Consider the following 27586-nt stretch of genomic DNA (forward strand, 5'->3'; position numbering starts at 1 on the left):
TGGAAAAAGAATTAATATTGTGTATGACTCCCATGAGCTTGGAGGACTGCATCCACACATCTCTGTAATGACTCAAATAAATTATTAATAATGTCATCCGGAATGGCAAAGAAAGCGTTCTTGCAGGACTCCCAGAGTTCATCAAGATAATTTGGATTCAGCTTTAATGTCTCCTCCTTCATCTTACTCCAGACATGCTCAAAAATGTTCATCCCTGTTGATTGGGCTGGCCAATCCTGGCGCACAAGCTGTTAATGTTGCCATCCTCTCTGCAGATCTCTTGTACTCCCCCATACTGAATGAAACCCCAAACCATGATTTTTCCTTCACCAAACTTGACTGATTTCTATGAGAATCTTGGGTCTATGTGGGATCAATTGGGTCTTCTGCAGTAATTGTTATAATTGGGATGCAGTTGAACAGATGATTCATCTGAAAAATCTACCTTCTGCCACTTTTCCAAAGGATCAACTAAAAGTCAAGTTATTTAAGTCACCCTAATCAATTTGTGTTGGGGCAAGATGAAGGAATTGTGTCGTTTCAACTTACACATTGCTTCTTTCTTCTTGATTTAAAGATATTTAGACAATAAATAAAACAAAAACTACAATTTCTTGTAAATAAAAACAGATAAACCATCTCGAAGTTTATGTTTGGACTTATTATAATAGTTAATGATAGTAATAATATAATAGTACACTTGTATGCAGCTTAGTGAAAGTGGTTAATTAATTACAGATTTTAAAATGTATGTGTATTTATTTAATAAAATGTATGTGTTTTTTATAAATATGTTTCCAGCCACATAAGTTTCCCCAAACATTGTCACCACTTGACATTTTTGGCAGATTACAAGCTCACACCATTGCCTCAGCCAGAGCTCGTCAACTCAACCAAAAGCATTTTTACTGAACAACATATGTATAAGCTCCACATTCCTGCTTTGAAACCAAGACTTCCAAACGGGATATTCTGATGTTTATTACAAACCGATGAACAGAACAAGCTGTCATTGCTTTGTTGCGTTGGGCTGCTTCATGCTACACATGTCTTCAATAGATCTAAATATGTTACGCACAATATTACTCTAATGACTTATGCTCAGATGGTATCTCGTCCTAGAGATACGATTGAAGCTTTTGAATATAAGCTCTTATTCTGTAGATAGATATGGATGTGACATGCCTTTTCAATTAGTCAGGTATTGAAACTGTCACGCGGGGGGAAGGGGAGAACCGGCCAGTGCAGTTCAGCAGCATTCAATCCCAATTAGCCATGAAAGGATGAAAGGGAAGCCTTTTTTGAGCTCGTTCTTTGATCCAAATTATTAGATTCTTAACATTAGCCGTATATATAAATCCTCACTATTGTGTCTCTACGGTTCTTTTTTTTTTTTTTTTTCGAGAGAGAGAGCCATTGGTTTGAATTGAGAGTAGTTATTTTTATACCAAAGAAACTTCTCTCTTGCTTGTGTTCATGGTTTTAATTTTAGATATATGTATAGAGGCTTTATGAAGGTTTTTTTTTTTTTATAAATAAGATGTGTGTGAGAGGCAGAGCATTCAAGGATGCTATTAAGGAATAGCGCTGTTAGTCTTTTGTTCAGTAATCCTCCCACCGGCCCATCATACAATCTGTCATCCTTTTTAAACGAGTCTTAGCCCACACACTTAATCTTTGCACTCTGCAGTCATTTCTTTTCCTTAAAAATTCTTTTAACAACATGTTTTTGTGAGACTTTTCAACGTGAAATCCAAATAGAAGCTTTTTGAAGGATGACGTAAATGTTGACAAATTTGTTTTAGCAAAGCTTCTGAAGCTATTCAGGAAATCGGTGGGGGATTTTCAGTTTTCTTTTGTTGCCTTTTAAACAGTGAAGACGTAGACAGCAGGTAAATTAGGCTGCTGTCACTTTAAGGATCAATGTAAAGAGTAATTGTATTGATAATTCCGATTTCCTCTCCTTCCAAACCACACAATTTTATGGCCCTACCGAGTGCTACACGGGAGAAAGATTTACTACAATGCTGGTGTTAAGATAATAAGAAGGAAAAAATAATGTGAGAGTTCCACAAAATTGAATTTAATAACTGAAAAACAAATAAACTGTTATGCAAATGCAGAAAGGTTTCAGTATTTGTGTTCACATACTTGAGCAGACACATTACCGGCAGCTTGCTCTCTGCAACTCTCACATAGTCGCCCACTGAAGCTAAGCAGGCCTGGTCATTACTTCGATGGGAGACCACATGAAAAAGCTAGGTTGCTGCCGGAAGTGGTGTTAGTGAGTTCAGCAGGGGGGTCCTAGTGCCCCAGTATAGTGAAGGGGCTCTATACTGCTTAGTGAGCGCCGTCTTTTGAATGAGACGTTAAACTAAGGTCCTGACTCTCTGTGGTTGCTAAAAATCTCAGGATTTCTTTTGAAAAAGATTAGGGGTTTAACCCCGGCATCCTTGCCAAATTTGCCCACTGACCTCTGTCCATCATGGCCCCTAACCATCCCCATATCATAATTGTCTTCATCCCTCTGTCTCCTGTCCACCAATCAGCTAGGTCTGGTACAATATGGCTGCCGTCACGTCATCCAGATAGATGCTGCACACTGTGTGAAGTGCTTTAAGTGTCTAGAAAAGAGCTATATATAAATGTCAGGTATTATTATTATTAAGACCCTTTCATACTGGAAGTAGCAAGTGGTGGAAAGGGCTATTAGATAATGCTGTTAGATGATAGCTAAACATAGGTATTCTAATAGTAAACTATCTAGATTCTATTTCTAACCATGGACCACAAAACCAGATATCAGAGATTTTTGTATCACATAACAACTGATATACTATTTGAAAATCTGGAATCTGAGGGTGTAAATAAATTAAAATGCTGAGAAAATATCCTTTAAAGTTGTTAAAATGAAGTCTTTCGCAATGTACAGTACATTACTAATCATAAATTGAGTTTTGATGTATATACAATATGAAAATTATAGGAAATCTTTATGAAATCTTTAATGATCTGTACTTAAATGGGAGCTATAATGCACCTTTTTACAAGATATAAAATAAACCCTTATGTCCCTAAAGTGTGTTTGTAAAGTTTTGGCTTTTTCAGTTTAGTCATGACAATCTGCATTTGTATAAGTTTATTATTATTAGTAGTAGTAGTCGTATTTATTATATGAGTATTTATATTTATTTCAATAAAAACAAGTTTAGATTTGTCCAGCTGTCGGTTTTGGAGACGTCTGCATCACCATATGGGGCACAAGAATAGGATGTGTGGTTGGATTTAACTCAGTTTTTATCACACTTCATTATTATTGTTCATTTATTTATTTGCTGGAAATTAGAACTGAATTTAGAAATAGTTTTGAAACAAATTTTTGTGCTTAACAAAAGAAATTACAAACGAAAGTAAAGGAGTAAAGAGTAAAAGTAAAGAGTAAGTATAGGCTGAATGGCTTGTTCTTTATCCTCACTCTGCGGATGGTCTGTTTCACTGTTTTCTTGCTAGTAAAGCGTTCAGTTTTGCAAGTAAAAAGCAAATCCACCATGGCACAACACAACTGACTCTTAAAGGGAATGGGAGATGAGACTCTGATTGGTTTATTGCACATTATGTTTAAACCACACCTTTAACTCATTAAGGGAATAAGCACAACTCTGTTAGACCATGCGCTGGGGCACAAACCATATTTTTCTGCCCTTTAAATGGCAATAGAGCAGGCAGGAGGTTCAGCTGTATCCTCTTTGTCATTTTTCTGTCTGATTAAGGCTTAAACAGATGAGCTGCTTAATGCTAACAGCTACTCTGACTGACAGTGTTTACACAGCAGAGGCAAAGCCTGTAGAAGCGTGATGCTTTTCCTGGTGATGTGAGCCAATCCACGAATCACAGCACATTATATTAGCTAGCCAATCAGAGCCTCTAGAGAGCAGGCCTTTAGAGGAACTATGAAATATTACAGTTGTTTTCATGTAAGCCGAGTAGCAGTATATAATCAGGTATATGGAGAAAAAAAACATGATTTTCTACAAATGAAGCATGAGCACTCATTGCTTTGCTTCTTATAAACACAACCAAGCCTTAAAAATACACTCTGGACCACCCCGTTAATGCTTTTGCACCATGACTTTGGTCATTAAAATAGAGCCCCTAATGTTTAATAACTCTTTGAAACTGCCCCTTTTAGGCTTTGCTTCTAATCATGCCTGTCGCTTTAAATTCAAATGAGATTGTGCTCAAAGCCCTCTTTTCAAAAGAGGGCGGAGCTACAAATGTCTAAGTCAGCATAGTGGCAGATTCAAACAAGACTAACGTGCTATGCTTATGAAAGAGTGATCGTCACTAATGGGCGGGGCTTTCCCTCTCTGATGACACGCACAAAGGATGACTGTCAATCAAAGTGTTTCTTCAGACTATTTTTATAAAGTGCGATTATAAAACAATATAATTAATAAATGTTTACCATTAGAACCTGGTTATATTCACAGACTGTTGCCCCACAACTGCATTTAAAGCCAATATGAAAGTGATTTTAGCATTGTAATGTTTTTTGGCATAAAAAAAAACAATAGTACTATGCGGTTTTGGCCTTTTGCAAAATAAACTTATTCAACAAAAGAAAAAGGTCTAGTGTCTGTTTTAACCAATTTACATTCGCCCTGCACTGTTTTGGTTTGGTTGACACTTTACTAGGATATGAAGCAATCAAGATCTAAATAAAACTTGTTTCATGATGACATTTTTGTTTATCATTTGAAAGCTTATGCTGCATTCGCCAGACTTTTAGGAACAAATAATGTAGCAGTCTAAACTCCCAAATTTAGAGAAAATGCTGAACTATTTTATTCTTTGAAGTAACTAGTGACACCTCAAGCTATATGGGAAAATAGATAGCCACATTTAAGCTACTTCATCATTTAAAGTAGTGTGCTGGTGCTGTGCTTTCTAATTAGTTGTAATAGATCGTTTAACAAACAGAAGAAACAAAGAATCTCCAAAAGAGGAACAACATTAAATTATAATGTGAGACAGTTGCTACTAATCAATAAAATAGCTTTGCTTCTCAGAAGCTGCATGATTACAAAATCAACAAAGCTATGAGATTGCTAATGAGAAGGGTAGTTAAACAAATTGTTTTGTTGTTTGTACACTTGTTGCCCACAATAATCAGTGTAGATATAGATAGATAGATAGATAGATAGATAGATAGATAGATAGATAGATAGATAGATAGATAGATAGATAGATAGATAGATAGATAGATAGATAGATAGATAGATAGATAGATAGATAGATAGATAGATAGATAGATAGATAGATAGATAGATAGATGGATGGATGGATGGATGGATGGATGGATGGATGGATGGATGGATGGATGGATAGATAGATAAAGGATGACATCATCTTAAATTTTTTATATATAATAGACAATTTATCACGCCTCCAAAATTAATCGCCCTCATTTTCGTATATCGCACGATAAGTCAGTGTATTGACTATCGTGACAGGTCTAGCACCATGCCATGCTTTGTATTTTAAACTTCTAAACATTGTTTCCCATTAGTGTATTGAATGCCACCATTCACCATGCTTCCACGTTTAGAAAAAAGTAAAGGTGTGACATGGCATAATCTATGACAGTAAGTAACAGTAAGCATGATTAATAAATCTATATGAAACAGTCCCATAAAAGTCACGTCTCATCTTCAGTTTCGGGCTCAGGCACGCTTTGCACTCATGCTACAAGCGTACTGGGCCCAAGTGAACCGCGCTCTGGCATACCTCTTCCAACCGGGCCAGGACAGGCCAACTGAACCGCGCCAGAGCCCGATTCAGAACATTCACAATGATCTAAGAAACGGGCCTGGGCACAGTTCAGATAGCATAGTGTGAGTGCACCGTTAGTCTCTTTGCCTCTCCTGTTTTTTTTTAAATAAGAGTGCCACATACTTAGTAAGTTTAATATAAGCTTAAAAAACCTTCAAAATAAGAAATGCAATTATCATTGTTGTAATTTCACTAGAAAACATTGCCTAATTAATTGCTGCCTAGGATGTACGTATTAATGATCCCATGTACAACAATCCAGGTTTTTTTTTCAATTGGGCTGATTTTCACCAGGACTTTACTATCATGGAATTTACATAAGAATGAGGGAACAATGGTCATTGAGGCTCACAGTATGGCATTTCCATGTACTGAAGCCTTATTAGTCAGCTATGCCTGGTATATTGATATTTTAGTTATTATGGCATCTTTAGTTTTTTTTTTTATTCCCTGTAGTTTTCTGTGTTTTTGAAGATAGTGGCATGTTACACAATATAAACTTTGGCTTGTAGATCTTTTGGTCTGGTTGTGTTGATCGATACATTGAAATGGAGCTTAATGGTTGCATTTCCATTGATTTAAACAAGGAAATATTTATATTTATATATAACTTCACTGAACTGGTGAAAAAAATTATATTCTATCCACTAAATGTTTAATTACCATATGCATTTTAATGCTTAAGCCATTTATACTATAATGTTAGTGATTAAAAAAAGAGTGTTGCTTGTCAACCTTTCATCAGCTGATCTGAAAGCAACATTTCCACCCAAGCGTTTCAATCCAGTGTGTGGGCGTATCATAACACAAGTGTAAGTAAATCTAGCAGTGGCTGAATTTATCCACATCTCCTGCGAGACAACTCAAGTATGCAGAGGGACCTTATATCTGCAGCGCTCTTAAAAGCCCTGATTGTGTCAAGCTCTTTTTGCCGCTTTTAGTGTGGGGGGTTGTGGGGGGAGGAAATAGTGTTGTGAAAAGCTTGTGCTTCTTGAATGCCGTGATACAATCATACGACTCTCTGATGGTCGGGAGGAAATAAGATGACCTGTGCCTTCCCCCGACAGATTAGATAGATGTCACCTTTCTTATGAAAGTGCCAGTCAATTTCGCCTCTCCTGTGTGCTGCCTATCAATTACAGGGAAGCGAAGCCTTTCAACGCCGCCATGCTTTCTGTGCATGGTAACCAAGTGGCTGAACACAGCTCATTGTTTCCTCTCTCTCTCTTTTCAGTATCCCCAGATCAGCGAGGAGTCGACTTCTCCATTTGTCTTCATTTGCTCCAACCCCCAGGAGTTGGTGGTGAAATTTCCCATGAAAGGGAAACACAAGATTTGTAAGTCCTGTCTGCCTCTTTTCATGTGCTGGCTGTATCTGTTCAAGCTTTCTCCACTCTCAAATGCACTGAAACACATGCATAAAGACCTAGCAAGAAACCTACAGAGGCAGCGGTTTTAAAAATAAACGGAGGAAGGCAGCCAAATCCATTTCGATTTTTAAACCAAATTCTACGCCAGTATTGCATAGCACATACAAAAGCATTCATTTTAAGTCATCTACTTTATACAGTATGTTAAAAATGAACATTTGGAAAGCTAGAATAGTACACAAAAGCAAAGGAAATGTTAAAAAAAGTCTTAAAAAAAGCAGGTTTTTGTAGTTTTGTTTTTTGTAATGATGTAGTTTTGCATAGTATTTGATTTGTAGACTAGGCAATCCCATAGTACAGTGGTTCTCAAACTGTTGTTTGTGTACCACTAGTGGTACGCAGGCTTGCTTCTAGTGGTACGTGGAGGAATGAAATATGTCATGTACATGCTACACACATTTAAAAAGGTATCAAAAATTATGTATATAATATGACATATAGCCTTATATTTCTGTGGTATTCAGCTACGTTTTTTTAATTGTGCAGAGTTGTATCTGCTTTACTGGGCCTACCACGCTACTGTATTTCAATACTGCTCATTTTGGTGGTACATGGAGAGACACTTTTTTTTCTGAGGTGGTACTTGATGAAAAACGTTTAAGAACTACTGCCATAGTACATTGCATCAAGGTATATTATATATATATATGCGTGTGTGTGTGTATGTGTTTATTATAAATTATGTATTTTGCCATCTGAGTGTGTCAAGAATCATGTCAATAGCAAAACAATTTGCTAATGACAAGCTCTGTTAATGTCAACTGTGTCTAGTGAGGAAGGCTATGTTTACTAGTAATATACCGATTTTGATTTTTCTTGGCTTATTCCGATTTTGTTCATAAGCAAATTGACCTGTTCCAAAACAAATTACAGATTTTTTTTAAGTGACAAGAAATGGGAATGAATGAATGAATGAATGAATGAATGAATGAAAAACCAAACAAACAAATGAATAAATAAATAAATAAAGGTATTTATTTGCTTCAAACCAGTGGTCCCCAACCTTTTTATCTTTTATCTTTATATTTTACCATGGACCGGGGGGCAGTTGTTCGCAAGTTGCTAGGCGTTTTCTCAGAGGATGACAAGCTGACAAAACATTGCTGTCACTCTGAAGTTTTACTAATGAAGAAAATTACAAAGCACTGCAGTGTTTGGGTGTTCTGTGTTCGTCTGATATAATTAGTCTATTGAAATATGTATATTCCATACAAACTGAAGCTGATCGGTTTTTGTTATGTGGCTCGTGGTGCAATTCCCGCCTTCATTCAACTGGGTTCATCTGGAAGGCATGAGCGCGTCAAATCAGCCCTCATACCGATTGTGCGCAAGTTGTACGCTTCCATTGGAAATAACGAACTTGGCGAACTCTAGAAATGACACGATATTCGAATGGCCCCTAAAATGCTGCCGTTATTTGTGATCTCTAGCAGTTGATCTGCTTGCACAGACATGGTGGAATCACCTGATTTGTTGACGGATGGGTTGCGGATCTATTGCTTGGCAGTTTGCGATTTTGTCAAGACGTCTGTTTCTCACGCATTTTGCTGTTTGTGGGTTAAATTTTGGCGCTCAAGTGACTGAGATGTAACCAGGGAATACAGTCATTTTTTAAAATAAAAGATTTTTCTAAATAAAAGATTGTTCAGACTAGAATAGTAAATTAACGGAAATAATTCATGATGTGCGGCCTGGTACTAAGTGAACAATGGACCGGTACCACAGAGCAACCCATTGGTTGAGGCCCTTTAAACTATTTAAAATTGGGAAATGATTGTTCTGTTATCACAATCCAAACAAAGATACTACATTAGCATGAGTAGTTATTGATTTCAGTTAGATTATAACGTTTCTAAATTGATAAAATTGAATACAAAATTGTATGAATTTAGCTTCATGCAATGATTTCACATAAAACATACCTGCTCAAAGCAAAAACAGTAGACATGCTGAATGAAAATGAGAATAGCTATGTATAGTAATGCACCAATCTTGATTTTGTATGGCTTATTCTGGTTTTGTTTTCAAGCAAATTGTCCTTTTGATTAGACTTTTTTTTTTTTTCAAAAGTGACAAGAAATGGAAAAAATATATGTGAATAAAGAGGTTTATTTGCTTTATACACATCTGCAGCAATATAAAAATAGGAAATAATTGCTTGTACGAAATGGTATGACTTTAGCTTTATGAAATTATTCTACATAAAACATACCTGCTCGAAACAGAAACAGTAGACATGCTGAATGAAAATGAGAATTTATTCCAGTGGGTGGCACTTACAATTAATATAGTGTTTCCTTGTTTTTAAATGGTAGGTAATATGCATTATACAGAGGTAACCTAAAAGAAAGCACCATCTAAGCTTTTTAAATCATTCAGTCTCTTATAGATCTTTTGACCAAAAAAACCCTAAAACATACTGCCAAACAAAATGACGACTGATCACCTAATGAGCTATAAAGAAAACATAATGAAATCAGGCAAGTGTGAAATAAAGACTGTGAACATTATAAACATTAAAATTACTCTCTTTAGGACCACAATGAACAAAATGTCATATAGAATCAGACATTCCAAAGTAGCATCAATGTGAGTTGGACTATTCAAAATTTAATGCTTATACTGTCATTATTTTGCATTCCTTTTGAATATGACAAAGATATGTCCTTTATTCAGTTTATCCAGACAGATTTTCATAACTCTAATAATAATGGAGTTTAAAATGAGAACCTTAGCATTAACTAAATTAAACTATGGGAAACCTACACTCACCGGCCACTTTATCAGGTACACCTGTCCAACTGCTTGTTAACGCAAACTTCTACTCAGCCAATCACATGGCAGCAACTTAATGCATTTAACCATGTAGACATGGTCAAGATGATCTGCTGCAGTTCAAACCAAATATCAGAATGGGGACGACATTTAAGTGACTTTGAACGTGGTATGGTTGTTGGTGCGAGACGGGCTGCTCTGAGTATTTCAGAAATTGCTACAGGGATTTTCACGCACAACCATCTCTAGGGTTTAAAAGAGAATGGTCCAAAAGAAAGAAAATATCCAGTAAGCGGCAGTTTTGTGGGCGCAAATGCCTTGTTGATGTTAGAAGAGTATCACAAATAACCACTCATTACAATTGAAATATGCAGAAGAACATCTCTGAACACACAACATGTCCAACCTTGAGGCATATGGGCTACAGCAGCAGAAGACCACACCGGGTGCCACTCCTGTCAGCTAAGAACAGAAAACTGAGGCTATAATTCACACAGGCTCACCAAAATTGGACAATAGAAGATTGGAAAAACATTCCCTGGTCTGATGACTTGATTTCTGCTGCGATATTCAGATGGTAGGGTCAGAATTTGGAGTTAACAACATGAAAGCATGGATCCATCCCGCCTTGTATGAACAGTTCAGGCTGGTGGTGGTGGTAGTGTAATGGTGTGGTGGATATTTTCTTGGCACACTTTGGGCCCATTAGTTCCAATTGAACATTGTTTCAACACCACAGCCTACTTGAGTATTGTTGCTGACCATGTCCATCTCTTTATGACCACAGTGTACCCATCTTCTGATGGCTACCTCCACCAGGATAACGTACCATGTCATTAAACACAAATCATCTCAGACTGGTTTCTTGAATATTAAAATGAGTTCACTGTACTCAAATGGCCTCCGCAGTCACCAGAACTCAATCCAATAGAACACCTTTGGGATGGGGTGGAATGAGAGATTCGCATCATGGATGTGCAGCTGACAAATCTGCAGCAACTACGTGATGCTATTATGTCAATAAGGACGAAAAATATTTAAAGAATTTTTCAGTACCTTGTTGAATCTATGCCACCAAGGATTAAGGCAGTCCTGAAGGCAAAAAGAGGTCCAACCTGGTACTAGTACAGTGTACCTAATAAAGTGGCCGGTAAGTGTATAGATTTCCTGAATATTTATTGATTGAAATTACTTTATAGTGTTCATCTAAGTATGTGACTCATGTAAAATGAAGTATAAAAAAAATGCAGGCTCCAACTTTGATTTAAATTTACAACTCATGTAAGGACATTTCCTCATGAAAAGTTTAGATTTGTGCACTTGTGGTTCTTGTTGCGCCTAGGGTCAGCAGCTCTTATAATCAACCCTCAAAGAAAAAACTTATTGCAGTGTACTTCTGGGAGGTCCTGCACCAGCTGAGTAACTGCTGTTGAGATGAATAGGAATACTAACAGATGAATGTTAGCTTTCTACTGAGAATGAGGAATGATAGACTTCCTTGTCTCAGCTCCATGACCCAAATTTTCCCCAGGCTCCATTAAAAAACCCCATATGATGATATCATTCCGTCATCCAATAGTTTTTTGATGTGCAAATAGGTCTGCAGGATCATATTTCACAGATCTCCTCTTGTTTAGTGTCGTTTTCCCACTCATTCTTCACAGCAGCTCAACTGTCAACAGCAGTGTTATTTCACAGTACAGACTGGAAGCATTTCACACTTGCATAGTATCTGCGTGACGGTTCCTCCTTAATCGCATTTACACATTCTTTGCCATTTAACCTGCTTATGCCTCTCAGATAGAAATGATCGATTAATTCTAGAACTTCAGTGATTAGCAAATGCGCGAATCGTCAAGTGGAAAGCATACTTGACAAGCATGGGTGATTGCTTTTACAAGAGCGTTGGCTACTCGCTGTTCGGCTCCTTTTGTTTTCACACAAAGACAAGCCCTCAAAAGCAATCCTTCCCTCTGACATCCGAAGCTCCCTCCTTTCTCCACTCGCTTTTCATATCATAATGGAGAATTTTATATCCATTTTGACCTTGTGTCTAGCCACCGTTTCCCATTCATTTTCATTCTCTCCTAAGCTGCTGGAGCTCTCGGGAGAGCTGACCTCTGTGAACTCTTCACGGGGTGAATGGGGGAGGAGATACGGGCTGATAAGCTGCTGGGGCAGTTAAGAGTAAGAAGTCACCACAGAGATGTCCTGCCCTTTACCTCTACCGTGTCTTCCACGGTTTATCCAACATTAGGGTCAAGGTGTCACCCTTTATGTCCTGGCCATGAAAACCAAACAACTCTGTCTGCAAGCAGTAGGGATGGCGTATGGATTAACAATCACCGAAAGATGCTTACGGGTCTCTGAGCACAAAGCTATTACAGAAAACTGACTTGCATAATCGAAAAACCATCCATCTACTCTTCATTGTTGCTGGAATTGCTGACATTTAGATGTGGAAAATTTGGACTGTGTCATTTCATTACAGTGAAATTTCCATTCGCTGATTAAAAGACTGTATTAAAAGCTGTGTGGGTGCTGAGGTTTCTGTTCATCAAGCGCCAGAATCTTTTATCCTGTCATTTCATCTCCGCACTGAAGGTCACCCTCGCTGCACCGAGCTATCGGAGATATCCTGACGAGTGCCTTCAGCCATGTGTGAATTCTGCAAGTTCACATCAGTGATTCTGTTACATGCCAGCCTTTTAAAGGCTAAAGGTTGTCTCTCTCTTCTTGCTTTATTTGAATCAATACACCCTCAATATCCAAACAAGCGTGCCTTGAAAGCAACATGCATTAAATATATGCAGCCTAGCTTCTAGAATGCGGGGCTGAAGGACGGACTTAAAATAGATGATCACTTATTTTCATAAAGCAAACCACTTTTGTCTGGATATACCAACTCTACTGAGATTAATGTAGCTTTATTGTAATAAACTAGTCCTTTCATTTATTTTCTGTTACTTCTGGTGGCTTCTGATTATTGATAGTTTGGTAACTTATTTTGTCCAATAGTTGAGTCCAAATTATATAGTTCTTTTCTCACACAGGATTTCAAGGTGTACTTCATTATAATAGCTTTTAAAGCAGACTACCTAGTTTTTCGAGATTTTTTTGTAATTTTGTTTTTGCGATTAAAAATAACTGATTTTGCGATGGTAATTCCCAGAAATTAGCAGACAATTTTGCGATTTAAAATATATGATAAAATATAAAAAGATATATATACAGTTAGGTCTATAAATATTTGGACATCAAACTAATTCTTACATTTTTGGCTCTATACACCAACACAATTGATTTAAAATAAAACGACCAATATGTGCTTCAACTGCTGACTGTCAGCTTTAATTTTTTTAGCAATTCAATTAATTACTAAAAATTTATTTTTAGTAATTATTTTTTTAGTTTTTGAGAGTATTTACATCCAAATCAGGTAAATGCTGCCTTTTCTGCCTTCTGTCTTCTGTTCCGGCTTGTTCTTGGGGCATGTTTTGTTTTGTCTTCAGCAAGTGAAATACATGCTCAATTGGATTTAGGTCAGGTGATTGACTTGGCCATTGCATAACATTCCACTTCTTTACCTTCAAGGTGCAGTATGCTTTAAGGCATTTTCCATTTGCACTGTGAAGCACCGTCCAATGAGTTGTTAAGCATTTGGCTTAACATGAGCAAAAAAACATTGCCTGAAACACTTCAGAATTCATCCTGCTGCTTTTGTCAGCAGTCACATCATCAATAAATACAAGAGAACCAGTTCTATTGACAGCCATACATGCCCACACCACGACTACCACCATGCTTCACTGCTTCGGATCATGTGCAGTTCCTTTCCTTCTCTATGCTCTTCTCTTACCATCACTCTGGTACAAGTTGATCTTGAACTCATCTGCCCATAGGTCTTCCTGTTTTTTGAGGCTCCCCAATGGTTCACATTTCGTGGTAAACCCTCTGTATTCACTCTGAAGTCCTCTCTTGATTGTTGACTCTGACACACAAACAATTACCTCCTGGAGAGTGTTCTTGATCTGGCCAACTGTTTTGAAGGGTGTTTTCTTCACCAGGGAAATAAATCTTTAGATATCCACCACAGTTGTTTCCATAGTCTTCCAGGTCTGTTGGTGTTGCTGAGTTCACTTCTTTTTTTGTAATAATGTTCCAAACAGTTGTTTTGGCCATGCCTAATGTTTTTGCCATCTCTCTAATGAGTTTGTTTTTTATGTTTTTGTTTTTTCAGCCTAATGATGGCTTGCTTGACTGATAGTAACAGCTCTTTGAATCTCATCTTGAGAGTTGACAGTAACAGATTCCAAATGCAAATAGCACACTTGAAAAAAAAACTCTGGACCTTTTATCTGCTCTTTGTAATTTGGATAACGAGGGAATAACATACACCTTGCAATGGAACAGCTTAGAAGCCAATTATTCAATTACTTTTGGACCCTTAATAAGTGGGAAGCACATATGCAAACTGTTGTAATTCCTACAGCGTTCACCTGATTTGGATGTAAATACCCTCAGATTAGAGCTGACAGTCTGCAGTTAAAACACATCTTGTTAGTTTCATTTCAAATCCATTGTGTTGGTGTATAAAGAATGTTAGAATTGTGTTGATTTCTAAATATGTATGGACCTAACTGTACATATAATCTTATTAGGTAGCCTACTATGTTAGGTGTGCAATCTGACACAATGACATAAATCATAAAAATAAAGCTTCTTTATTTTGGTCTCTTGTCAAGACAAGATTTAAAACAGAATAAAACGGTAGGGATTAAGCCAAAGGAAGGTTGTGTGACTCTTATTCCATGATCTTATTTTTTCTTTCTCAGATTTCACTTCTCTTTCTCAGATTTCACTCCCCGGAGCATCTGACATCATGTACCTCACATATAAGACATCCATTAGGGATCCCCCTACCGTAATACAACTAAAACACGGATTGCTATAAAACTTGTCAATGACAAGGAATCATTTAAAAAAGGGTTAAGCGAAATATTTTATTGATTTGACACACATCATAATACAAGCCATGTAAAGCAAAAATAATCTCCTTCAATTCAGTCACGTCCAGCAGCCATCACCTTTAAACCTTTCTCTATTATTGTAAGCTGCTTGCTTTTCTGTCTGTTCCACTGCTCCATTTGTTAGATGTTTGCTCCACTTTCTTTTGCTGTCTGACATTTGTCAAATGCACAAAACGCCCAATTTACCCTTTGTTTTTTACTCAATTTGTGTCACAGGATGTTTAATCGCATCTATCCATTGACTTCACATGTAAATCTCTCGCACTTCATCTGCATCTGTTCACTGCACAGGCTGCAAAACAATTTTCTTCAACTTCCATGTAATGTAATGAACGTCATTTTACTAGTGACACTCAAATACATAACGTGCGCTGCGTATGCAACATCTGTAAGTCATGTAAAACAATTATTTGCAAACTAAATAAATTCTAATTTGATTAAATGCTTTGGAAGTGGATGTTTGATGAGATCATTTACATTTTTTGTGGTTATTTCATGCTTAAATGAAGAATTTTGCAGGATCGCAAACATTTGGGACTTTTTGTTGATCACGGAAAGGTGAAAAATTAGGGGATCCGTTAAAGGCTGTCCTGACCTACAAAGGTCTGTCTATGCACAATATTTTTGCTCTCTAATCTCTTGATGCAAATTTTATTGTCATTGTACCCATTAATTTTTACTGTACTCTGCTAACCCACACTCTGGGATGTTCTGTTTAAGAAAAAAGAAAGAAGATCTAATATTGTGAATATATTTAACTTCCAATTTTATTTGCAGTGACTGTCGAGAGGTGTCGTTTTACCAACATTGACATGACAACACATCAGTCATTTTTGAAGCAGCAAGAACAACTGTACTACATATAACTAAATGCCCTGACAGCACATTATTTGAGCAGACTTTAAATGTGTGGTCTATGTATAGATAAGTACAGGTATACAAGAACATGAGTATAATATTGAGCTATTTTGACTGTGGCATTTATCGCAACACTGCACTTTACTGCTTTTGTGCATTGGTTGACCTGGCAACAAACCACCCTTTCATGGCAGAAGCCATTGAAATTAATGGTTTTCACAGCACAGCACATCGTTTTTTTGTGTTTGTTTCACGTTGTGTAGTCACCACAGTTGAAGTAAGAATGGAACCAGTGTGCTAAAGACTGAATTTTTTTTTTTTTTTTTTTCTAAAGATTGATTTTTATCGCCAATTTTGACAAAATACATTTTTGGCTAATAAGTTTTGGCACATCAGAATTTAGCACATTCCTACAAAAAAATCTACATGTGCTATTCTGGTTCAAATGGTCATGGAAAACTTGGAAATGTCACAAAATTTTGACATGTCAATTTCCAGGCCTGGAAGAGTTTTGGAAAAACTGAAAAACCCACAAAGTTTTGGAAAAGTCATGGAAATTACATTTACATTTAGTCATTTAGCAGACATTTTTGTCCAAAGCGACTTAAGCTGCGGTCACACTAGAGCTTTTGTTTGCAGAATTCTGTCATAAGGCGCTGTAAAAAGGGGCATGGTTAAACAATATGATTAGACGTTAAAAAAAGTAAGCAAATGCTTCATATTTTAATTTCTTATTTTAAATTATCTTCTATTGGTCTCACACAATCACTTAATGTTTTTTCGCTGGTACAGATTCACCAAGCTTGAACTTTCGAATGCAATGACAGGCGAAACTTGTTACACGTGCTTGCTTTTCTGGTCTGCCGCAGTCACATGCTTGTGAATAGAAGTCTATTGAGCAAAAAGTGCAGTGTGATCACGGCTTTATAATAGAATATTATTTTATTTATAATAGTTTTGCCTTAACTTGTTTAATAAACTATTAAGATTATCTGAAATAGTTCCACAAATGTCTGTATATTGAAATGGAGGTTAGTTGTTTTTACTTCTTTTCTTTTCCTGGCCAAAACATGCTCTCACATTACTTGTTGTGAAGTTAATTCAAACCTTTCAGTGATGATGAGTCACGCACAATATCATCACAAAGGTCACGCTTACACACACAGCGTGCACATTTAACTTTGCACTGTTTTTGCACGCAAATGTGACGGGATACATGTTAATATCCACTGCTGTATGGATGTCCGTTATGTTAATGTACATAATAAACCTGATTTAACTTTCAAAAACTGAAATTGAAGCATCTTCTTTTACAATTGTACTGACATATTGCTGTGGTGATAAATTAAAGTTAAAGTTAAATCGCTGTAATTAATTTCAAACATGCACTGTTTTAAACGTTTTAAACTTATAAAACTCACTCTTGATCACATTTGATGATGATTGATGATCACAGATAGCTGAACAGATCTTTAAGCCCAGTTGCTTTTGTGCACGTCCTGTCTTGTTAATATGATCATATGCATTACTACGGAGACATGTTAAGTAGGGATGCACCAATATCATTTTTATTTTTGGCCGATACCGATAACCGATAACTCTTCAGACTCTTCAGATAGCTGATATGTGTAGGCCGATAATTATAAATATTTCAAAATGTTATATTTTTATACAGCAAACTTCATAAAAGATTGAACTGCTCTTATGAACTGAATATTCTATACTCAAAGCAAAAAAGCTATAATTTCAAAATTGCAAGGTGATTATATTGACCTATATTCACGATTTAACATAAATAAGCATGCGGAAAATAAATGATTTTCTCTTCTTCATAGCAAATTAACATGCAACTTGACTGTTTCATAAAAATAATAAGTTAAATAACAAAATGGGACTTTTTAATTTAAATTTAATGGCAAATTTAATTTAAAATAAAATGAAAATGAAAGAGCTAAGGACTGAAACCAGCTCAAATGTGTTACAGTGATGTACATATGTACATAAAAAAGCCGTTTTAGAGGTTTTGACAGTTCAGAGCCACCGTTAAATCAAAAAGCTAGATACAGAATGTATTACTTAATATGCGGCATAAATTCATCCTATTTGGCGTTTTAGATTCTTTTAAACACATGTAGCTGCTGCTTGTCAATCAGACAATGCTTCTGCGTTCGGACTTGCCGTCAATTGCGGGAAAAATTATTGATGAAAAGTTTATAATAACCCTCTGTGAGTTTCACTCAACTGCAGGCGGAGCAGCTAAGCATTGAGCTCAAATGACTTTATGACAAACACAGAGCATATATATATAAAATATAAAGACAGAATGTGCTGCAATTTGAGAGCTTATACGCTGGATTCAGTGACCGGCGCACCGCACCTCTCCCCCGTGCTGCTCTGAAGGCTGTCAGATGTGTGTGTGTGTGTGTGTGTGTGTGTGTGTGTGTGTGTGTGTGTGTGTGTGTGTGTGTGTGTGTGTGTGTGTGTGTGTGTGTGTGTGTGTGTGTGTGTGTGTGTGTGTGTGTGTGTGCGCGTGTGTGTGCGTGTGTGTGTGTCTGTGTGTGTGTGTGTCTGTGTGTGTGTCTGTGTCTGTGTCTGTGTGTGTGTGTGTGGCTGTGTGTGTGTGTGGTGACCGCTCTCACGCGGACTTATTTTAATCGTTCTGAATATTCCGATCAAACTGAATACATTCTTACATCAACAACACATGGCAAGCAGCATGGTGATAATAACAAATAATCATACTAGATTACAAACAGACCAACGAGTTGTTTAGCACGTGTGCATCGCTGCTGTTGTGTATGCACATGTAATATTTTTTCTAAGGCCATTTAAAGCAAAATGCACAATGACACTCAATCAAACATATCTAAAATGATAAGGAACATGGTTACTTACTGAGTTATTAACACACAGCAATACCACATGAAGAAAGGACGGACTTTGAAGGAATAAACAATGTGTGGAAAGCTCCATTTTAGTGCACTGGACAAGTCTAAACAAGTTCCGCCCACACATGCGCGAGGCGGGCAGTTCTGTACAATTACGTAATTTATTAGCTTAAAGATATCGGCCTTATTTAGACATCGGATCGATAACGATAAACTTAAAAATAGCATTTATCAGCCTTTAACAATATGGCCGCCAATATATCGTGCATCCCTAATGTTAATATGTGGCTGTTAATCAGTTTAGTGGCTGGGAAAACCACACTCTTATTTCACATTGTGGTGGGTGTCATAATGGGAGGGATTTAGATTCTATTTTCACATCAGGAAATTTCTATTCTATTTCTATTCTTCCAGTATGACAGTGGACACACTATACCTACACACAGTTGTGTCCAAACAGCTTACTAAAGATGATTTTTATCATATGTGCCATTTAACATATTTATTATGCATCACAAATCACAACATATAGTGTGACCTGTATTGTTTAACTTGACGAGCAAATCGTTCCTTTGTGTTAGTTCTGTAGTGGAATCCAAATGTTGTGGATTTACTGGTGTGTTTCTATTAACGAAAAGACAGTTGTGTTTTATGTGAGAAGTCTTCGACTCCTGCACAGACTCTGAAAACAAAGTGAAGTATAGAGTTCTTTTCATATTTTGTTCCTTCCTACCGAGAGCTCCCTTAACACTTACCATATTGAAATTCTGTCTGACTGTCCAGCACATTCTGTGCACAAAAGTGCAAATTCACCTACCAGTTACCTCATCACCCAGCAGCAACCTTAGCGAGAAGCTACAATACCCTGAGGCTGTGAGCTTCTTGACAACTTCTACTGTTAGTCCTCTTTCTTTTTCTCCCTGCCGTGCCCTTGTTTCTTCACATTTTCCCCTTCATTTCTCCACTACCCCTTTCATTCTCTTCCACCGGGTAGGTAAAAAGAGAGGTTTTGATTTATTCATGGACTGCTTTTTTATATTCATGTATTTTCCAGGGCTATCTGGGTGCGGTGGAATTTCTTGCTTCAGCAGCTGCTGGGATGCTCAACAGAATTCTGGGTTTCAGGTCTATTGAGCCCTACGGTGGGGGAAGGGTATGTGTTGTGTTGGGGGTAGTTATATATTACGCAGGAAATGTGCAGCAGGCTTTGGAGGTGACAGGCTGTGTTTATTACAGATCTGTCACACAGCTAATGGGCAGCCAGGAACTGGCTGCTTCGCTAATGTGAAGGAGAAGCGTGTAGTGAACAAGAGGACTTCAGTGCCTCCCTCCCCCTCTTTGACCTTTAAACTCAAGTAGTGACAGTGATCCCCAAACTGTGAAAAGGTGAAAGAATGTCACTTGAAATCACAATTTTCAGACATTGCACAGACTGCAGGCTAGTAGGCAGGTAGTCACTTAGAAGATCAGTTAATCTAAAACACCATGAGGCAGTCCTTCCTAGTAGGAGCTGTTTAGGTTTTTACTCTGCTCTTGTTTTAAGTGAGAAAAGAAGTTGATTGCATTTCAAACATATTAATAGATTTAAATGGCACCTATGATGAAAATCATCTTTGTAAGCTGTTTGGACAGAACTGTGTGTAGGTATAGTGTGTCCATAGTCAAATTGGGGTGATAGAAACAAAATAAGTCTATTTTTTTTAATTCCTGATGTTAAAATAGGATTCAAATCCTTCCCATTTTTAGGCCGACCACAACGTGATGTAAGAGTGCGGTTAGCCCACCCAAAGAAGTGATTGACAGCTACTTATTGACATGTCTCTGTAGTAATGCGTATAGTCATATCAACAAGACAGGACGTGCGCAAAGCAAGCCAGGATTAAAAGATCTGTTCAGCTCTCTTTGATCATCAGTTATCATCAAATATTATCAAGAATGAGTTTTACAATTTTAAGACATTATTAAAACAGTGCATGTTTGTAATGAAATACAGGGGTTTTACTGTCTTTATCAACACAGCTGCATGTCAGTACAGTTATAAAAGAAGATGCTTCAATCCCAGTTTGTGGACATTAAATCAAGTTTATTTTGTAGATCAACATAACGGATATCCATACAGCAGTGGTTTTTACCATGTGTCCGGTCACACTTCCAATGCAAAGTTAAACGCGTACGCTGTGTTTGTGAGTCTGTGTCTGTGTGTGCTCACCGAAAGTCTTGAATTAACTCTACAACAAATCCATCAAATAATCATTGGGAAAGTTCTTACTGTAGCATTTCTCACAAACGTTACATGAGATCTGCTTCCTTCATGTCTGTCACTGTGCTGTTTATCTGACGCATCCGAGGCGGAGATTGAGGCACACTCTGACAGGCACATGGGAATGGTGGGCGGGAATATCTAGTATTAAAGGGACAGGCCGTAAAAACAGCGACATTGTGTTCAGAGCAGAAAATTAAATATTCTGAAAAGTATAACAAATAAATGATGGGTGTTTTAAGCTAAAACTTTACAGACACATTCTGAAGACACAAAAGACTCATCTTAAATCTTGAAAAAGGGGTAAAATAGTTGAATTTAAGAACCAAAACGTTGTGAACAAAAGCATGAAAAATATTGGCTCTACAGCATTGTGCAAGTGCATATTAGGGTTGGGTCGATAGACAATGCCATCGTCCTTCTCGATGGCCGATAGACAATACGATGCTGAGCTGGCATCGCAAATCCTCTGCCCCGCCCCCGTTGCAAACCCACCCACATAAAATATACACTTAGGCCCCATTTACACTAATACGTCTTAGTTTTAAAATTCCATTTTAGAACGAAAATAATCCACATCCACACTGGCGTTTCGTCAAGCATTTCTGAGCAGCCCTCCTTCCGACTGAAAACGTGACCGCACACACACACACACACACACACACACACACACACACACACACAGCCACAAACTGTCATGTGCTCATCTGAGCTCCAGAGAGAAGTGCACTTCGGACAGTTTATTAGAGATGTACTGCTGGATGGCGTCTCACTATAGTTGTTAAAAGTTATATTTAATTAATCCACAGTCTAACGACTCTTCAGTCTTTTGAATCAGATAACGTGTCACAGCATCAGTACATATCGTCAATCTTTCACATTCATGCTTGTACTTGTCATTTTATTGAAAACCTCAGATACTGTTGGCTGGTTCCTGTTGGTTGTAGACCTTTTTTACCAACAATGTTTGTGGACGCCATTATAACGACACGGATCACTCTGCCTATTCATGCCAGAATCTCACGAAAAAGGTGATTGAAAAGTGATAATTAGTGTGTAACTTATCTTTATTTATTTATTATTTGTTTATGAGTAAAACAAAGACCATGCGGGTCAGGTAGTTGAAATGGTATTCTACAAATTATTATTTGTTATGAATCAATTTATTATTCATAAATAATTAATTCACCTCTACCTATGATGATGATGCAATCGTCCATCGCGATGTTTCACATTAGACATCATACGATGCTAAATTGGTCGTCATCGCCCAACCCTAGTGCATATATAATCCTGAAACATTATTCCTGCAAAAGGAATGTCCAGACATAAAGTTATCCTAAAAATAAACTCCCAGACTGTACATTTTTCCAGCTCATCTGAGAATGGTAAAATAAAAGGGAAATGTTTATTCAGCGTAAATGTGTAAGCCATCTTGTTAAATTCTTTGGAAGTGGAGAAGGGTTTGAGGAGCTTGTTGAGTTCCCCCTCCCCTAACCTAATCCCTTTCCAAGAACTTGTCCTACTTGGCACAATCATGGCATTTATACGTTACAGGGACAATTCCCTTGGAGAATCCTTGGGTTAAGTGCCTTACAAGGACACAGTGATGTTGGTTCATGGCTCATTCTTTACAAGGCTGGAACCTTCCAGTACTTACTGCATTACACAACCCCTATTTGAAGTTGGGTGAACATATGTGTTTATATAACAAATATGTTCAAAGTAAACCAGTGAAGTTTTTTTGTGATGAGCTCTCATTCATAAGTGACTTTTTCATCACCACATGCTAATGTTTTTTTTTTTTTTTTTTTTATACTGTGTAACAAAGTGTGTAGATGTTAGCTCTTCAAAACATTGATGTATGACCATAGACTGTAAAAATATGGACGCAGTATCCATAATGTCACCCACAGGTTTCGCAAGAGCATAAATAAAGCTACAAGTAGGCGTGGCCAGTCGTTTCTATCCTGTTCGCGCATTGTAGCACCAACCAGATGCCTGATAGCATTTTGCTTAAACAGGCTTTTTTTTTTTTTTTTTTTTTTGAGAAATGCTTAATACTTCATCTGCGTTTGGGTTCTGACTACCTGTGCTTGGTTTTGTACTATATCAATCAAGTGTTTAGACTTTTAAAAACACAATTGTAATACACTGAGCCACTAAGCATTGGTCTTATGACGTTTTTCAACAGAGGGAAATGCGAGTTACTTCCAAACACTTTAAATATAGTCTGTGTTAGTAAATTCAAGGCTATTTATGAAATCCAGGCATAACACTAAATTACATTATTTCAAATAGCCTACAGCTAATCAATCTGCCAGATTCTGAAGTGCATTCAAGTTCAAAAGAAAATAAAAAGTGATAAATTACTTTAAACAAAACAAATACATTTTTAGATATTGGATATAAGTATATAATTTCAATGACCTGAGAAATGAAGGCCACTTGAAGGGTTTGTAAGCACAATTAAGTGCACACATCATGTCATATTATCTGATAATTGTAGGAAATAATGCCAAAAGGCAATTAACTGTGTTAGACCACCTAAAACAAAACAAAAATACAATGTATATGCTGAGTTCAGCGGCAGAATTAGCTGACGTGATATCAACCAGCGAGACCTAGCTGTCACTCAAGTGGCCACGCCCTTAATTACGCTGACTTAACATAACTTAATAGAAGCGAAACAGATGAGTTATAAAAAAATTCACCCCCTCACAGTTGTCATGAAGGTTAATGATATCTATATATACCTCATTCTTTGTACCAGGCTGTAAACACCTTTTTTTACTGCTGTAAAGTTGTCCTTTTTAACATTGGGGTCAATAGAAATATGCTGTTTTTTTGGAGCAAGGCCTAGCGGAGTTTCGATGAATTGCAATTTCAGTTACTTCCGTATTACAAAAAGTTTCATTTCTTTTATGTTCCTACTTAATTAGTTTACTGTTAAATTTCAGCAACCACAGCTGCCGTTTACCATAAATGTTAATGGATTTTAAAGTGTATTTGTTTGCAATCTGAGAAGTCCTGCCTTCTACAATAGGAGACAATCATCAGTCGCTATAGACTGATGTTTCTCTGGGGCAGGGGATCGGACCAGACATGAGTTTCTGCAGATTTTGTTTGATTTGGATGTTTCAAAACGTTCCTAATATTAAATTTAATCCTAAGCTTGGCAAGCAATTTTAAAAAATTTGACGTTCCCCATTTACACAGAACACCTGAGCATACTACCTGAGAGGCATTTCAAAAACGGCTGACTTTTGTGTGCACTTTGAGACTTTGCAATTAATTAATAAATCAAATGCTTCTTGACCTGACTAGGCAAACATTTTAAAGCATCACTATATTTGCTTTTTTTTTAAACTCTGTAAATTGTTAGCACTAACGCAAAGCCAACATATGTCCTCTTTATAGCAATACAGTTTATTGAACGGACTCTGCTTTTATCCCCTATAGTCTTGCTTTCATCCAAGTCACATCACTTATTGCATTTACATGTATAACTGTTAATACAGCATTTCTTAGTATCTGAAAACAAATGAAGTGTACTAGGGGAGGTGTCCTGTAGGCCATGTGGAATACAGTTTAAGGGTGTAATTGCTGATAGCTTTTCAAGCCTCCCTCACATCGTTGTTCAATCAGATTGCGGTGTGTGTGATCAAAATATCAACAAGCGGTTTGATGTGCTTTTATATCTGTCTTTGTGATATAGCCCTTCAGGGGTAAGAAGACTTGCTAGCTTTCAAACTGAGTTCTATGTAAACACACAAAAACACACACACACACACACACACACACACAGACACAAAAATGTGTATGTGAAAAGAGAATCTGGAGAAAGACTGTTTGACAGTGCCAAAAAAAAAAAACAAACGCAAGCCTTTGAAGGTCCTGTGCACTCAAGCGATGATCCAAGTATACGGCTGTTATTTGGCTGTGAATCGAAATAGTAACGAAACTCTCACTTCAAACACAGGCCAGTCTAGCATGGAATTGTAAATAAATGATGCAATTTGGCCTATTTAAAAACATTTTTTTTGCTTGTTTTATTTTTTTTTACACTGTGTGGTTTGTAACCAAGTGCAACCAGTCAAGACAGCTAATTCTAGGCACATCTACAGTATAAGCAAACATGACTGAATGGGTGTATGTATGCAGTAGGCTCGCTATGATAGTAGATGTTGCATGATCTTATCACTTATCAAAAATAATCTCCAGTATAGAATATAAAGTCATGGTGCCGTGGAAAAAGAATGAATATTGTGTATGACTCCCATAAGCTTGGAGAACTGCATCCACACATCTCTCCAATGACTCAAATAACTTATTAATAAAGTCATCTGGAATGCCAAAGAAAGTGTTCTTGCAGGACTCCCAGAGTTCATCAAGATTCTTTGGATTCATCTTCAATGCCTCCTCCTTTATCTTACACCAGACATGCTCAATAATGTTCATCTCTGGTGACTGAGCTGGCCAATCCTGAAGCACCTTGACCTTCTTTGCTTTCAGGAACTTTGATGGGGAGGCTGCAGTATGAGGAGTTCTATCCTGCTGATGAATTTGCCCTCTACTGTGGTTTTTAATGTAATGGGCAGCACAAGCATCTTGGTACCTCAGATTGGTGATGTTGCCCTTCACTCTGCAGATCTCTCACACGCCCCAACTATGAATGTAACCTCAAACCATGATTTTTCATTCACAAAACTTGACTGACTCTTTTGCAGTATTTGTGATGATTGGGATACAGTTCAACAGATGATTCATCAGAAAACTTCCACTTTTCTAAATAATCAACTAGTCAAGTTATTATTTGTTGCTCTTACATCTGGGATTGGCGACAAGACTTTTTGTCAGGTGGTTTATCCCAATAACATTATGTTTTGACCATAGTTCTTTTTTTTTTTAACTTGTTTTAAAAAATAAAACCAGTTAGTTCTGTAGGACAGCAGACAAAGTAATGCAGATATTATGTGTATGGAACACATTGTGTCTTCCATCTGTTCACCAGTTTGCTGAGTCTTTTCGATTATCATTGCCGATACCACACCATTAACTATCACCAATAAACTCCACAAAAGATAGGTGTAGAAGGCAACAGACCATTTAAACAAAAGTGTTAGGATTCAGGGTGAGGGAAAGAAGCGAGGACTCAATTGCAGGAATATAGATGGACATTTATTATTAATAAAATAACATAAAATAAACAGCAAAGCAAACTAATATGGCCCAAAACAAAAATTGACAAGATCAAAGTGGCATAATTCTGACAAAAAGAAATTTTTTTAAGAATAATAACTGAAACACTGTAAAATCTTGAAAAAGTTGACTGTTGTAAACAAAATTATTATGCAAATTGTAGATCAAATTGACTGCTAGAGGGGTTTCTTATAAATTAAAAGTGAATTAATAGAGCAACTATTTTATATCTGATCTTTACGCACATGAGAAGTTTGTGTACCACAAACGAGTCCAGTAAGATTTAACTTCCAGAGTCCAGAACTAGCTTTGCAAAAAAATTGACAAAAAGTTTTATATTCAGTCTTAGTATGATTCCATAAGGCCAGGCATTGTGCGTTTTTTTTTTTTTTTTTTTTTTTTTGTATTTATTTATGTTTTTGACACTGGCACGAATTAGACCAATGCTACAAATTGGATTGATGCATCCCTAATAAAAAATTTAATGAAACATTTGAACTGTTTTTGGTCCTTGTGGTACTGTTTTTTTGGCCCCTTTCCCAATGCCCATTGTTCAACGAAACTCATTGCCCCAGCCTGATCTCACGAAGAAAACATAGTACATTTAGTACATAATTTCTTTGAATTTGTTGCACAAATATGTATGCTTTTTAAAAAGAGGCATGGCACCCAACCTCCCCTCTAAACCCAACTGTCATTGGGAGATTAGCAAATACCAAATTCTAAAAATGAGATTGTAAGAAAATCAAAAAGTTATGAATTGCTATGAGATATTGTTGGATTGTCCTGCCTCAAACACATGCCTTAACATGTCAAACCTGATAATATTAAGCAGTAAAGTGCCACAGTCTACAAATGTGTTTACAAAACAAAAGAAAGTATTTCAACATTGATAAAAAAGTTCAGACTTCATTGTTATGCTTTGTTTACACCAGACCCGGCACGCACGGTTAAATCACACTATATGTGCGTAAATTGATGCATGAAAATTTTGAGTTTACCCTCTTCATCCACACATCAACTTCGCTTCATTTACTCATCAAATTCACTCACAATAGATGCGGATTTGCATCCTGGGCCGGGGCTTCTGTCTGCCTGTTGTGTCTAGCTTCATAACTAAATGGCTAACATAGATTTTATTGAGATAGTAGCTGTGCTTTATGTGCTTTAGGAAGGCTGAACAACAGTACAGATGCGTCAAATGCTCAACTAACACCGCTTCATTCACGCAAATCACGTCTGCCTCATTTGCGTGAAAAACACCACAATGGATGTCTATTTGCGTCTTTGCATTGACTTAACATGTTAATC

General features: G+C 37.0%; 1 protein-coding gene across 1 annotated transcript in view; it reads left to right on the forward strand.

Annotated features, from left to right (window-relative positions):
* trip4 (thyroid hormone receptor interactor 4) overlaps positions 1-27586 on the forward strand; it is a 145187-nt gene that overhangs the window by 58940 nt on the left and 58661 nt on the right. Inside the window, exon 12 of the mRNA NM_001077575.2 lies at positions 7067-7169. Coding sequence (NP_001071043.2) covers positions 7067-7169 — 103 coding nt within the window. The remainder of the gene's footprint in view (positions 1-7066; positions 7170-27586) is intronic.

Source organism: Danio rerio, chromosome 7 (assembly GCF_049306965.1).
Source record: "Danio rerio strain Tuebingen ecotype United States chromosome 7, GRCz12tu, whole genome shotgun sequence".
NCBI lineage: Eukaryota > Metazoa > Chordata > Actinopteri > Cypriniformes > Danionidae > Danio > Danio rerio.